A 14,635-nucleotide genomic window follows, 5' to 3' on the forward strand; every position below is an offset into this window, starting at 1 on the left:
TTACTTCCTCCCAGGTTAAATTCCGGCGTGGAATCTCCTGAACATCTGCCCCACCACTCCCCCCTTCCTAGTTTAAAAGCTCTCTTAATGGAGGTCGGGCGAGCCTCCAACCTTAGAAGGTCTATTTCCCCTCTTGCTTAGATGAAGTCCATCCTGAGCGAACAGTCGTTTCTTGTCCGGCGAAATGCTTCCCAATGACCAGGACATTCCCAGAAGCCTGCCTATAGCACCACTGCCTGAGCCATCTGTTATCAATTAACTAAGAAGAAAAATTCCTTAAGAGGAGCTCTAGTTTTCACAGGAAAGTGAAATATTATGAATAATTCAGAGCTAAGGTTACACTTTCTAATCAACTACTAAAATATGCAAAAACGAGTCAGGGTCACGCCAGACATCTTAAACCCTTCCTAGTTGTTAGGATGGGGTTTACAATTAGTTGCTGGAGTGGATCAACTGGTCTTGATACAATTTTGGAAATGCTCAGGAACACAATCCTGCAACAAACCTGATGCAACTCTGCCACATATCTACGCCAGTGACACCACACAGGACCTAACCAGATCAGCCACACATCACCAGTTCATTCACTTGCACGTCCACCAATGTAATATACGCCATCATTTGCCAGCAATGCCCTCGCTATGTACATGGCCAAACCAGACAGTCTCTACGGAAAAGGATAAATGGACACAATCATATAATTGAAATGGCATATACAAAAACCTGTGAGAACACTTCAACCTCCCTGGCCACACTATAGCAGACCTTAAGGTGGCCATCCTGCAGCAAAAAAACTTCAGGACCAGATTCAAAGAGAAACTGCTGAGCTTCAGTTCATATGCAAAATTGACACCATTAGCTCAGGATTGAACAAAGAACTTGAATGGCTGCCACACAGAACCAGTTTTCTCTCCCTGGGTTTTCCCACCTCAACTGCTAGAACAGGGCCTCATCTCCCTGATTGAACTAACCTCGTTACTCTAGCTTGTTTGCAGCATAATATATACCTGCCCCTGGAAATTTCCACTACATGCATCTGACGAAGTGGGTATTCACCCACAAAAGCTCATACTCCAAAACGTCTGTTAGTCTATAAGGTGCCACAGGATTCTCTGCTGCTTTTACAGATCCAGACTAACACAGCTTCCCCTCTGATACTTGAAATGGTTGGAATATCAACTGTTACAACAGCTTCAGTCTAAAATGTTTCTCTAAACAGATGAATCATCGTGTTGCTGTTCATATTCCTAAAGTCACAGACCAGTCAGTAATTCTTCTTTGTTTCCTCACAGTCTAAAAGTCTAGGGCATTCTTTTTCAGAATATACTGGCCCCACTGTACTGCCTGTAAGATATGCCAACCACATCCATTAACACATGTATTGTGAAAGTCAGATTCAGCAATAGTTTTTACAGTGCTTTTTCAGCATTCACAGTAGGCAACTGCAGTAGTACATGCACATTAGCCCACTGATGTCAAATTTAATTACAGATTCTGGCCTTTTCAGAAATCACAAGATCGATTTTAACAAGACAAAGCTGTGGCTTCATTAATGGCCTCCTTGTGTGCTAGGACAACAGATGTGTGTGACTGTAGGAAAAACAGCCTAACCCAGTCCAGAGACCGAATTGTTTCTTAGTGCATGTCTAGTAGGTTGGTCCTAGAATTGCTTTTTCTCCTTCTTTATGGCTTAAGTCGCATCTTTGTTTAGAAACATGAGTAACTTGGATTAAAAAAAAACCAGGGGCATATTTACACACTTTGGGCTAGATTATGTTTAAAGGCATAGCTCCGTAATAGGAAGGGTGAAGAGGTGCACTGCCCTACCAAGAGAACCTAAAGGTATTTATTCTGGCACAGTGCCTCCAGGGACACCAGAGAATCATGGGTCATAGCAGTGGCTGCTATACCTTCTTGCAGGATGCACAATGTGCCATTTATTCCCTCACCACATGCAGGATAAGCTCTGCCCGCAGCCTGCCTCGTGGAGAGCATTACACCCTGAGCACAGTGACTGGCAACTGGCCTGTGAAGGGTACTACGTGGGACAAGGCTTCATTCACATTCACCCACACACCCCAAATCCTCGTACAGCCCTAGGGGCAAGGAACAATTCAGCACTCATCATGGGCATGGTACAAGAAAGTAAACAGAAGAGAAGGGAATTTACTGTGTTGTACTCTGTTGGTTTTGACAGCTGAGTGTGTGTGTGGATTTGCCTGTGGGTAGGTATATTTGCTCCTACCATGGCTACCAAGCAAACACAATCAGGGTTTAACCCACATCTATAGCAAGATCGTATATGGGTTATTTGCATTATTTTGTCTACCTCTTCATGTGCCTCTTTTTGGGTATCTAGAAAAGGTTCCCAAGGTATTTCTTATTATACATATTTCTTTTATATTACAAAGATCAGACTATTAATTGTGACCAGTACTATATGAGCCATGTACAACCATTGGCTGAAACTTTAAAGCCTCAGCTCCCAAGTACTGAGGTAATGAGGGAGAAATTTTTCCTCCTCTCTCTAGCTTATTGCTTATTTTGCTTATATTCTTTACACTTACCAACTCCCACAGTAAGCCATGGTTAATTACTGTATTTTAAACATTCTGCTCACAGGGATAGTCTCATGGGAAATGCTTTCTTTTCATGAGGGCATCAGGGGATCAGCAGCTGGGCTTTAAACTCATTTGTGTGTGTCTGCCTTGCCTTGCCTTTCCCCTGCCATCTTCAGGTGTTACTACTGAAGTGGCTTCTCTATATCAGCACAGAGGCCAACTACTGAGCACTACTGAGACTCAGTAGGTGGGAAAAGGTGGGCAAAGGTTAAGTTTATCCCTTAGCAGCAGCACCCTTTCTCCTTCCCACGCACATTGCTGCAGGTCAGCCTGGAGTGAAGCATAGATGGGAGGCCATTTTCCACTGTCCACCCAGCAAAGTTTGAATGGGATGCATCTGAGTCTTCACTTGGCAAGTAGACTACTCAAAAGAGCTGCATCAGCACAGGGATGAGGTGTTCTCATACCATTCTCTCCCCTGCATTCCATGTAAAAGTCACTGACCAAAGCACTGTTCAGAGCTGATTAACTGAAGGCATCATTCAGCAAGAGCTCAACTGGCCACCTTCACACTGGGAGTCTTCTGCTTGGAGGATATGGAGGGCACTCAGCGTGGAGGGCAATTCCTATGACTGCATAACAGTCGGACTCCTTTGAAAAGCAATTCCTGTGCCCTCCTATACAGCTATTTTCATGTTCTGACTCATCACTGGCATTGCTTTCACAGCTAGCTAATCCTTTCCATCTATTTTAAATATTCTATTACTCTTCTGTAGAGCTGAAACAGGATCTTACCATCGTCTCCGATTTTGGCAGCATTGAATTTTTAAACAATCCAAGTATAGTCGCAGAAGGGAACATCTGAATCCAGTACTAGTTTTCCTAGATGAGCGCTCACAGAATTATGTTCCTTCCAAGAAATTCAATATTAAAATAGTTCAGTTCATTCAATTAAGTAACTTCAGTTACTTAAGGAATAAGACTCGGGAAGGTAGCTGTGACAACTGCTCGATATTAACACACCAACAGGTTATGATACTATGCAGTATCACCATACTAGAGAACCCTTGTATTATAAAATGGTTCATTTAAAAACAGAACTCTTCCATTCAGAGAATCAAAAGCCACATGTTTCCTTTGGATTCTTAGAATTCCAAGGATCAATATCACCTGGACATAGAATGTTGGTGATCAAGCTAATGTTTGCTTTGTCCGTGTAGTTTTATAATTTCAATTATTATCTATTTAAATTATTTTCACACCGAGGGATGTATTTTATATACGTTTGTGTGCTTGGGGCCAAATCATTTTTCCACTGAAGTAGATGTGAGTTTTGCCACTAATTTCAGCAGGACCAGCCATTGTGGGACCACTCTCTCTAGCAATCATCCTGTGCAACTGTTTTGTGCACTGGGCTTCTCTGCATGGAAGGAATGAAGAAAAGGAATTCTTTCCCAGAGACTGCAGACCAGGAGGGGAATTGATATGTAGCCACTACTCCAGACTAATGACTGAAGTAGACTCTACCATTCTAGAGTTCTCTCTGCAGGAGAAGAGGGGCAGGAGGATCTACGTAGTGGCAAATTCTCCATCTCACCCTACCCCACCTGTACCCAACTCCTATGCAATCTCCTGAAAGATGTCCCCCCTTGAAACAGGAGAGGAGCAGGATGTCCCTCAAAGTGTTTAAAACCAGGGAAAGCATGAATAAATGGATTTCAGGAACAGGTACATCTCTCTTCAATCTGTGATTGGTAAGAAAACTTTGCCTCATCCTATCAGACTCAGACCTAGTCATGGTGCCTCTAATTCTTGTGTTTATGACTTCTTGATTCTTGCAACTCATTATACTTAGGAATAAAGACACACAGACTGGAAGACCTGCAACTGGAACAGAGTATGACAGTCCATCTGCTAGGCAACGCAAGTGAGCGCCATGAGTACAACCCCCAATACTTTAATTTCTGCAGAGGTTCGCCATTGAATTCAAAGTCTAATTCAGGCTCTCATTGATAACAGATTGAGCTGTGGTTGCTCAACACTTAGAATCATAGAATATCAGGGTTGGAAGGGATCTCAGGAGGTCATCTAGTCCAACCCCCTGCTCAAAGCAGGACCAATTCTCAACCAAATCAGCCCAGTCAAGCCTGATCTTAAAAACCTCTAAGGAGATTTAGGCTCAAGAAGTCTAAAGCTGGAGACCCAGAACTGAGGCACCCACTGATACAGGCTACTTTTGGAATAAACCTTTTCTCTGATGCATTTTCCTAATCTGCAGAGGTGGATAATAATACTTAAGCACACTCTGCCACACATTTTGTAACCAAAAACTACGTACTTTGAAACTGTAAGTTAATGTTATCCTTAGGACTTGGAAAGCCCCTCAGTCATTTCTTGCAAATTAAAAGAATCTGCTGTTAAAATAGCAAGAATGGGAAGAAGGATAAAGGAGTTTGAGGTGCAAGTCATGTTCTCATCCATCCTCCCTGTTGAAGGAAAAGGTCCAGGTAGGGACCGTCGAATTGTGGAGGTGAATGCGTAGTTACGGAGGTGGTGTCGGAGAGAGTGCTTTAGATTCTTCGACCATGGGATTTTGTTCTGGGAAGAAGAATTGCTAGGAAGAGATGGGATCCACTTAATGAAGAGAGGGAAGAGCATCTTCACAGGCAGGCTTGCTAACCTAGTGAGGAGGGCTTTAAACTAGGTTTGCTGGGGATGGTGACCTAAGCCCAAAGGTAAGTGGGGAAATGGGATACCGGGAGCAAACACAAGGAGGAGGGTACAAGACGGGAAGCTTCCTGATTCATACTGAGAAAGTAGGGCAATCGGCTAGTTATCTTAGGTGCATGTACACGAACGCAAGAAGCCTAGGAAACAAGCAGGAAGTCCTGGCACAGTCAAGGAACTATAATGTGATTGGAACAACAGAAACTTGGCGAGGGAAGTTCACGTGACTGGAGCACTGTCATGGATGGATATAAACTGTTCAGAAAGGACAGGTACAGGAGGAAAGGTGGAGGAGTTGCATTGTATGCAAGTATGAAACTGGAGAAAAGCCTTCTGAGAGTCTTTGGGTTAAGTTTAGAGGTGAGAGCAACAAGGGTGATGTTGTGGTCGGCGTGTGCTATAGACCACCGGATCAGAAGGATGAGGTAGATGAGGCTTTCTTCAGACAGCTAACTGAAGTTTCCAGGTCACAGACTCTGGTTCTAATGGGGAACTTCAATCACCCTGACATCTGCTGAGAGAGCAATACAGCAGTGCACAGACAATCAAGGAAGTTTTTGGAGAGCACTGGGAACAACTTCCTGGTACAAATGCTGGAGGAACCAATTAGGGGCCATGTTCCTCTTGACCTGCTGCTTACAAACAGGGAAGAATTGGTAGGGGAAGTAGAAGTGGGTGGCAACCTAGGCAGCAATAATCATGAGATGGTTGAGTTCAGGATCCTGACAAAAGAAAGAAAGGAGAGTAACAAAATACGGACCCTGGACTTCAGAAAAGCAGACTTAGACTCCCTTAGGGAACTGATAGGCAGGATCCTATGGGAGGCTAATACGAGGGGGGAAGGAGTCCAGGAGAGCTGGCTATATTTTAAAGAAAGCCTTATTGAGGGCACAGAAACAAAGCATCCCGATATGCGGAAAGCATAACAAATAAGGCAGGTGACCTGCGTGGCTTAACGGTGAAATTTTCAGTGAGCTTAAACTCAAAAAGGAAGCTTACAAGAACTGGAAATTTGGACAGATGACTAGGGAGGAGTATAAAAATATTTCTAGAGCATGCAGGAAGGCCAAGGGATGATTGGAGCTGCAGTTAGCAAAGGATGTGAAGGGTAACAAGAAGGGTTTCTACAGGTATGTTAGCAACAAGAAGGTGACCTGGGAAAGTGTGGGACCCTTACTGAATGGGGGAGGCAACATAGTGACAGATGATGTGGAAAAAGCTGAAGTACTCAATGCTTTTTTCGCCTCGCTCTTCACAGACAAGGTCAGCTCCCAGACTGCTGCACTGGGCAACACAGCATGGGGAGGAGGTGAGCAGCCCTCAGCGGTGAAAGAACAGGTTAAGTACTATTTAGAAAAGCTGGACATGCACAAGTCCATGGGTCCAGAATCTAGGCTCCAAGGGTTGCTGAGGAGTTGGCTGATGTGATTGAAGAGCCATTGGCCATTTACTTTGAAAATTTGTGGCGAACGGGGAGATCCTGGATGATTGGAAAAAGGCAAATAAGTGCCCATATTTTAAAAAGAGAAGGAGGAGAACCCGGGAACTACAAACTGGTCAGCCTCACTTCAGTCCCCAGCAAAAATCATGGAGCAGATCCTGAAGGAATCCATTTTGAAACACTTGGAGGAGAGCAGGTGATCAGAAACAGTCAACATGGATTCACCAAGGGAAAGTCATGCCTGACCAACCTGATTGCCTTCTATGATGAGATAACTGGCTCTGGATATGGGGAAAGTGGTGGATTGATCATCTTAACTTTAGCAAAGCTTCTGATACAGTCTCCCACAGTATTCTTCCCAGCAAGTTAAAGAAGTATGGATTGGATTAATGGACTACAAAGTGGACAGAAAGCCAGCTAGATTGCTGCGCTCAACGGGTAGTGATCAATGGCTCGATGTCTAGTTGGCAGCCAATATCAAGCAGAGTGCCCCAGGGGTCGGCCTTGGGGCGGTTTTGTTCAACAATCTTTATAATGATCTGGATGATGGGTGAATTGCACCCTCAGCAGTTCGCAGATGACACTAAACTGTGGGGAGAGGTAGATAAGCTGGAGGGTAGGGATAGGGTCCAGAGTGACCAGACAAATTGGAGGATTGGGCCAAAAGAAATCTGATGAGGTTCAACAAGGACAAGTGCAGAGTCCTGCACTTAGGATGGAAGAATCCCATGCATCGTGACAGGCTGGGGACTGACTGGCTAAGCCACAGTTCTGCAGAAAAGACTTAGGAGTTACAGTGGATGAGAAGCTGGATATGAGTCAGCAGTGTGCCCTTGTTGCAGAAGCCAATGGCATATTGGGCTGTATTAGTGGGAGCACTGCTAGCGATCGAGGAGTGATATTCCCCTCTACTCAGCACTGGGAGGCCACATCTGGGTACTGTATCCAGTTTTGGTCCCCCCATACAGAAGGGATGTGGACAAATTGGAGAGAGTCCAGCGAGGGCAACGAAAATGATTAGGGGCTGGAGCACATGACTTATGAGGGAGGCTGAGGGAACTGGGTTACTTAGTCTGCAGAAGAGAAGAATGAGGGGGGATTTGATAGCTACCTGAAGGGGGTTCCAAAGAGGATGGAGCAGGCTGTTCTTAGTGGTTGCAGATGACAGAACAAGAAGCAATGGTCTCAAGTTGCTGTGTGGGAGTGCTAGATGGCTTATAGGAAACACTATTTCACTAGGAGGGTGGTGAAGCACTGGAGTGGGTTACCTGGGGAGGTGGTGGAATCTCCATCCTTAGAGGTTTTTAAACCCAGCTTGACAAAGCCCTGGCTGGGATGATTTAGTTGGTGTTGGTCCTGCTTTAGCAGGGGGTTGGACTAGATGACCTCCTGAGGTCTCTTGCAACCCTAATATTCTATGAGTCTTGAATGAAGAAGCAGAAATTATCACAAATATTCTTGAAAAAGAGGTTGAAAAATATGGACCCATGAAGCATGTTTGTGAGCTGCCTTGTTCTGACATATAGATCTGTTCATTTCAAACTTCAAATAACCAATACATAAATTTCTTATGATGCAGGTTCCCTATTCTGGGAAATCTGTGAGACAATCAGAAATCTTGGCCTTTGTAATGCGGGGCCAGATTAATATTCTCAGATAATACAATTTCCCACAGAAGTCAGTATTTCTGAAGAAATTTGACCTGAATTTACTAAATATACTTGTCAACTGATACCAAGCCATCTCTACACTAGGGTGCTATACATTTGTAGAGAGTGAAGCTTCAGTTTCGGGAAGCTAGCCTGCTGGCCACGCCCCTTCCACCCAAAGCCCCCCCTCCCACATGCCAGACCCCAACCCCCACCCCGTAACAGGAGAGCCTGAGGGCCCCCCCGTGACTGAGGAGTCCTGTGGTCTGCCCACCCCAGCCACCAACTCCAGCACCAGTCTGGTCCAAGTCATGCCGCCGGCCCCTCTCCCCAGCGTGGCCCCTCGAGCCACTGGGCTGAGCTGCCCCCTGAAATCAGCTGAGTGCCAGGCTGAGCTGCCCCCAGACCCCGATGGGCCAAGTGCCGGCCCAAGCGTCAGGCCAAGCCGCTGTCCCCTTCCCCCCCAAGCCGGGATGCTGAGCTGAGCCGTCCCCCAGTCGGGCTAGGCTCCACCCTCACAGAGCACCAGGTCAAGCTGCTGCCCCTGCCGCCCCTGCACCTGGCCAGCCCCAGCACAAGGCTGAGCGAGCCACCTCACTCCCACCCGCCAGACCCTTGCTCCGCCCACTGCTGGCTCACTGCGTTCTCTCCTCACTCCCCCACCTCCAAGGAGGAGGGACGAGGTGAGCAGTGGCAGGCAGGCAGCAGCAGACGGTGGGGGCCTGAGGGAAGGGGAAGGGCCACTGTAGCCCAGGTGTCCAGCTGCAGGTCAGCAGCAGCTGCGCCAGGACTTAGCCTTACCTGGCCTACCTGCCACTCATGGTGCTACAGCTCTGTCGCTGCATCAATGGAAGGGGGCTTTCCATCGCCCTAGTAAACCACCTCTCAGTGTAGTGGCAGCTAGGTTACTGGAAGAATTGTTCAGTTGTCCTAGCCGTGGCTACACCAGGGTCTAGGTTGGCTTGATTAAGGGCTATGTGGTATGAATTTTTCACATCTCTAAGAGATCTAAGTCGAACTAAATTTTAAATGTAGACCTGGGTTATACCAGAGAAAAGAACATAAGAACAGCCATACTGGGTCAGACCAAAGGTCCATCTAGCCCAGTATCCTGTCTTCTGACAGTGGCCAATGCCAGGTGCTTCAGAGGAAATGAATAGAACAGGTGATCATCAAGTGATCCATCCCCTGTTGCCCATTCCCAGCTTCTGGAAAACAGCCCTGCCCATCCTGGCTAATAGCCATTGATGAATTATCTTCCATGAACTTATCTCATTCTTTTTTGAGCCCTATTATAGTCTTCACCTTTACAACATCCTCTGGCAAAGAGTTCCACAGGTTAACTGTGCATTGTGTGAAGAAATACTTCCTTTTGTTTTAAACCTGCTGCCTATTAATTTAATTTGGTGACCTCTAGTTCTAAAAACAGACAGAATAGCTAGTCTTTTCGCCACTAAAGCCTAGAGTGACTTTCTGGAAGACTCAGGCTTATGGTCCACTTAGGACATTATAGTGACTAAAGCCTAGGGGCAGAGTGCTTAGTACTGTGCGTGGGTCCACGGACTTTCAGTGGGATTACTCACAGTAGTAAAGTTATTCACATGTGCATTTGCAGGATCAGGCCTTCAACTGTTACCAGTAACTGAACACAAGTTTGTCCAATTAACAGCTTTGCTTAAGATCAGATTGCAACTTGCCCTTGTAGGGGGCTGCTGGTGGAGGCACAACACCTTTCCCCAATGAAGCCCTGCCAATGCCAGCCATAGTCACTGCATTTGAGGGACAAGAGAGACTGATCCCTCTGTGCACACCCCAGGAAGAGAAATCTCCTCAAAGGAGGAGAAGGAGGAGGAAGGACTAGAGCAGGCTAAGCACAGGACTAGGGATAGCATGTTTATCTGGAAGTTCAGGGATGGATTGTGTCTCCTCACGGTGACATCCCTTGCTGAGCTCCCATTAGTACAGCTCTATGTACCTACGCAGGACTGAATTATAAAGGCACAATCTAGCCCTTCATAGCCAAGTATTATAAATGAATAGATTATATATCTGTTGCCCTTTCATCAATCTAAGCAACATTTCATTCGATGAGAAGAGTAACATGGTGCCTGTAGAAATCAATAGCAGAGAGTGTGTTGTTAAAAAAAAAAGAGGTGCACTGCACTATACTACAAGTGCACTTGCACTATACTACAATCTTGTTTAGAAGAATATTACATCAATGACAGACAGTGAAAGTATGGAGGGTCACAGATTAGGATGAAACATAAGAGACGATGGTCCCATGGTTAAGGTGATAGCATAGATCATGGGACACCCAGCTTCCCTGCTCCATCACAGACCTTGGGTAAGCCGCTTAAAGCTCAGATCCTCAAAGGTAAATAAGCACCTAACTACCATTGATTTTAATGGGAGTTAAGTGCCTAAATACCTTTGAGGATCTGGGCCTTAGGGAACTGATGCACAGAGAGGCTATCTGTAAAATGGGGATATTAACACTTCCCTGCCTCAGAGGGGAGTTGTGAGGATAAATACATTAAAGAATGTGGAGAAAGTCCAGTGAAGAGCAAAAAAAATGATTAAAGGTCTAGAAAACATGACCTATGGGGAAGATTGAAAAAAAATGGGTTTGTTTAGTCTGGAGAAGAGAAGACCAAGAGGGGACATGAAAAAGGTTTTCAAGTACATAAAATGCTGTTACAAGGAAGAGGGAGAAGAATTGTTCTTCTTAACCTCTGAAGAGAGGACAAGAAGCAATGGGCTTAAATTGCAGCCAGGGTGGTTTAGTTTGGATATTAGGAAAAACTTCTTAACTGTCAAAGTGGTTAAGCACTGGAATAAATTGCCTATGGCAGTTGTGGAATCTCCATCATTGGGGATTTTTAAAGCAGATTGGACAAACACCTGTCAGGGATGGTATAGATAATACTTAGTCCTGCCTTGAGTTCAGGCGACTGGACTAGATGACTTCTTGAGGTCCCTTCCAGTTCTATGATTTATACCACAGATACCACAGTAATGAAGGTCATAAAAATACCCATGACAGTTTACCAAAGTCCAACAGGAAGCATTAATAAGGCTGTAAATCAAATTTACAATATTTTTCCCAAGTGTAAGCATAATAAAGTGTTATAGTTGAATTAAACTGAAAGAAATCAAAGGAGCAGAGATTACAACCTAACTAGATTGTCATCTATTGAAACAGACATGGGCACACATTCAAGTGTCTGAGATATGCACAAATATTAGATAAACTTTCTTCTTCAGCAGCATAATAAAACCCCATGTCTGCCTCTGTCAGTGTGTAAATTATGGGCCATTTCCAGGCATCATATGAATGGAACACCTATTGAATTCAATGAGAATTTTGCATGTGAATTGATGTACCTACTTTAGAGATTATAAGGCCAGAAGGGATCCGGTGATTACTTGGTCCCACCGTCTGTATCGCACAGACATAGAACTTTCCCAAAATAATTCCTAGAGGATAGCTTTTAGAAAAACACCACGATCCTTAGCATATTGTTAATCGTTAATTACTTTCATCATTAAAAAGGTATGCCTTATATCCAGTCTGAATTCGTCTAGCTGCAACTTCCACTGGATCATGCTCTGCCTTTCTCTGCTAGACTGAAGTGCCCATTATTAACTATTTGTTCCCCATGTAGATACTTACAGTCTATAACCAAGTCACTTCTTAATCTTCTTTTTGTTAAGCTAAATAGACTGAGGTCCCTGAGTCTATCACTACAAGGCATGTTTTATAATCCTTTAATTATTCTTGTGACTCTTCTCTGAACACTCTCCAATTTATCAATATCCTTCTGAAATTGTGCACACCAGAACTGGACACAGTATTCCAGGAGTGCTTGCACCAGTGCCAAATACAGAGATTTAATAATCTCTCTTCTCCTGCTTGAGATTCCCCTATTTAGGCATCCCAGAATTGCATTAGCTCTTTTGGTCACACCATCACATGTTCAGCTGATTAGCTACCACAGCCCCCAAATCTTTCAGAATCATTCGCTGCTTCCTTTTTGTAACCATATGTAACCTTCAGCTCTTCTGAGTGACAAAAATGTATCAGTCTAGGAAGTGGAAAACTGAGTATTTCAAGGGAACAATGGAAAGGCTGACAAGCCAAAAATTTTACCATATTCCTTAAAAATGACATTTCTATCAGCATTTTCTTAAGCCTGAAGTGCAGTGCACCTGTAGTCATCCACACCTATTTACATCAAAGCCAAACTATTAGTTTTAATTATTCAGATACATTCCTCTCCCATGCTCCCTGAACAGTCTCACATCTTGGTGCAATCAGGAACAAAGAAACTGCTCAGTTCCCTATTGTGATACATAGATGTTTTTGGTTTCTCTCTCCTTTTATTTCCTTGGGAAGGATACTTTAATATTATACAGCCGTATTTACTCTGACCAGAGAATCTATGGCGCTGGATACAGTTTGTATGAAATAAACTCGCCTCTTCATTATTATTCATCACCAGCCCGTGCAGTGCGCCAGGAAAGACGAACGGACTGAATAACATTATTCCCCAGAATCCAGTGACGGGTTTCTAGTAAGAATAAAGAATTCTTGTCCAACTAGGAGCCCCATTTTCTGCTGCCAGCTCAGATTCTCTGCTGACCTGTGTGACTCGCCCCTTAATACAAAGATAAACCCAAATCTGCTGCAGACAGGAAGAAAGGCAAATGGCTTGGTGCTGAGCCCCAGGTCAGCAGGACCATCAGACCCAGCCTAACCCAGAGCTGTCCACACACACACACACGAGTTTCCGAAGGGCAGAGCAAGCTCCCGCAGCCCCGACAATGCAGCCGGGCTCCCCCCAGCCGCTCTGCAGGGCGAGGCGTGCGCAAGTCTGGAAGCCGCAGCGGGGCTGCCCGGCCGGGACCGTGGCAAGGGGTCAGGCTGCGGGCTGGCACGGCGCGGGGCGCGGTTACCTATGGAGATCTCCTGCGCGAAGGCCAGCGAGATGAGCAGCAGGGGCAGCCCCACGGCGATGCAGGTGACCAGCTTGTCCAGCGCCAGCTCCAGCCGCAGCCCCTTGTACTTGGGCTCGGAGGGCTCCTTCAGCAGGAAGTCGGAGAAGACGTACTCGGTGGCGATGTGGGCGATGGCCATGGCGAGCGCGGGCCGAGTCGGGCCGGACAGGGGGCGCCCGGAGCACCCGGCACGCAGCCTGTCCCGCTCCTTTCGCTTTGCTTCCTGCTCGCGCCTGCCCCCGGCGGCCCGAGGCGCTGGTAGCAGCGAGGCAAGCCCAGGGCGCCAGCTGCAGCGCTCGGCTCCCCGCCCCGCTCTCGCTCTTTGTCTGGTTCGCGGCTTCCCCCGCGCCGAATGGGCCTGCGGCTGCACCTCCTCCTCCCCAGCCAGCGCGCTCTGGGCTCGGGACCTTGCACTGCAGCCCGCGGGCCCGGGGAGGAGGCGGGGCCGGGCTCAGCCCTGCGGCGGGCAGAGGGAACCGGGGGTAGCTCAGGGTGTGGCCCTCAGAAACTGGGGCTGTGGCAGGATTGGGCCCTGCTGGGTGGGCACAGGGGTAGGGGCAGTGGCAGGACTGGACCCCATTGGCTGGGCACAGAGGCAGGGGCTGTGGCAGGATTGGGCCCCGCTGGCTGGGCACAGGGGTAGGGGCAGTGGCAGGATTGGGCCCCGCTGGCTGGGCACAGGGGTAGGGGCAGTGGCAGGATTGGGTCCACCCAGGACTGGCTGAGGGCAATAATTGGTCCAACCTTAGAACTGTCCCCATGGCCCTAACTTAGATAGGAGCTTCTGGGTTGATGATGTGGGTGCTCCAAGCCCCATCCCTCCACCCAAACAATCTTCCTCCTGGTGGTCATGGGGATGAGGGTCTCTCTGCTTGTCATATCAGTTTTGGGGAAAATTGTGTTTATAGAAAGAAGCAGTATCAGACGCCAATGGGCCTGATGCTCCAATCACGCTGCTTTTAAGCCAAAGTCATTTCCACTGATTTCAGTGAAGCTGCTCTTGGTTTATAGTAGTGGGAGCGGAGAAGCAAGCCAAAGAGCTCATGTGGCAGAGATTAGAGTAGAGCTCTGAGGGCCAGATTAATGCTCTACAGATAAATTGTGGCAGTCCCCATTGAATTTAGGCCAAAAGGTGCTGAGCCTTGGCACCTCTGTGCTTGGCAGTTCATAGCCCCAGCACCTCTGGGCTTGCTGCATTAGTTATGAACGTAAAAAAATGACTTGCGCCCCAGCACCTCTGTTATTACAGATTAAAC

At 46.5% G+C, this 14,635-nt stretch overlaps 1 protein-coding gene across 1 annotated transcript in view; it reads right to left on the reverse strand.

Annotated features, from left to right (window-relative positions):
• PANX1 (pannexin 1) overlaps window positions 1-13,598 on the reverse strand; it is a 48,020-nt gene extending 34,422 nt beyond the window's left edge. Inside the window, exon 1 of the mRNA XM_075062768.1 lies at window positions 13,338-13,598. Coding sequence (XP_074918869.1) covers window positions 13,338-13,518 — 181 coding nt within the window. The 5' untranslated portion in view covers window positions 13,519-13,598. The remainder of the gene's footprint in view (window positions 1-13,337) is intronic.
• Window positions 13,599-14,635: the final 1,037 nt, after the last annotated feature.

This window comes from Chelonoidis abingdonii, chromosome 1 (assembly GCF_003597395.2).
Source record: "Chelonoidis abingdonii isolate Lonesome George chromosome 1, CheloAbing_2.0, whole genome shotgun sequence".
NCBI lineage: Eukaryota > Metazoa > Chordata > Testudines > Testudinidae > Chelonoidis > Chelonoidis abingdonii.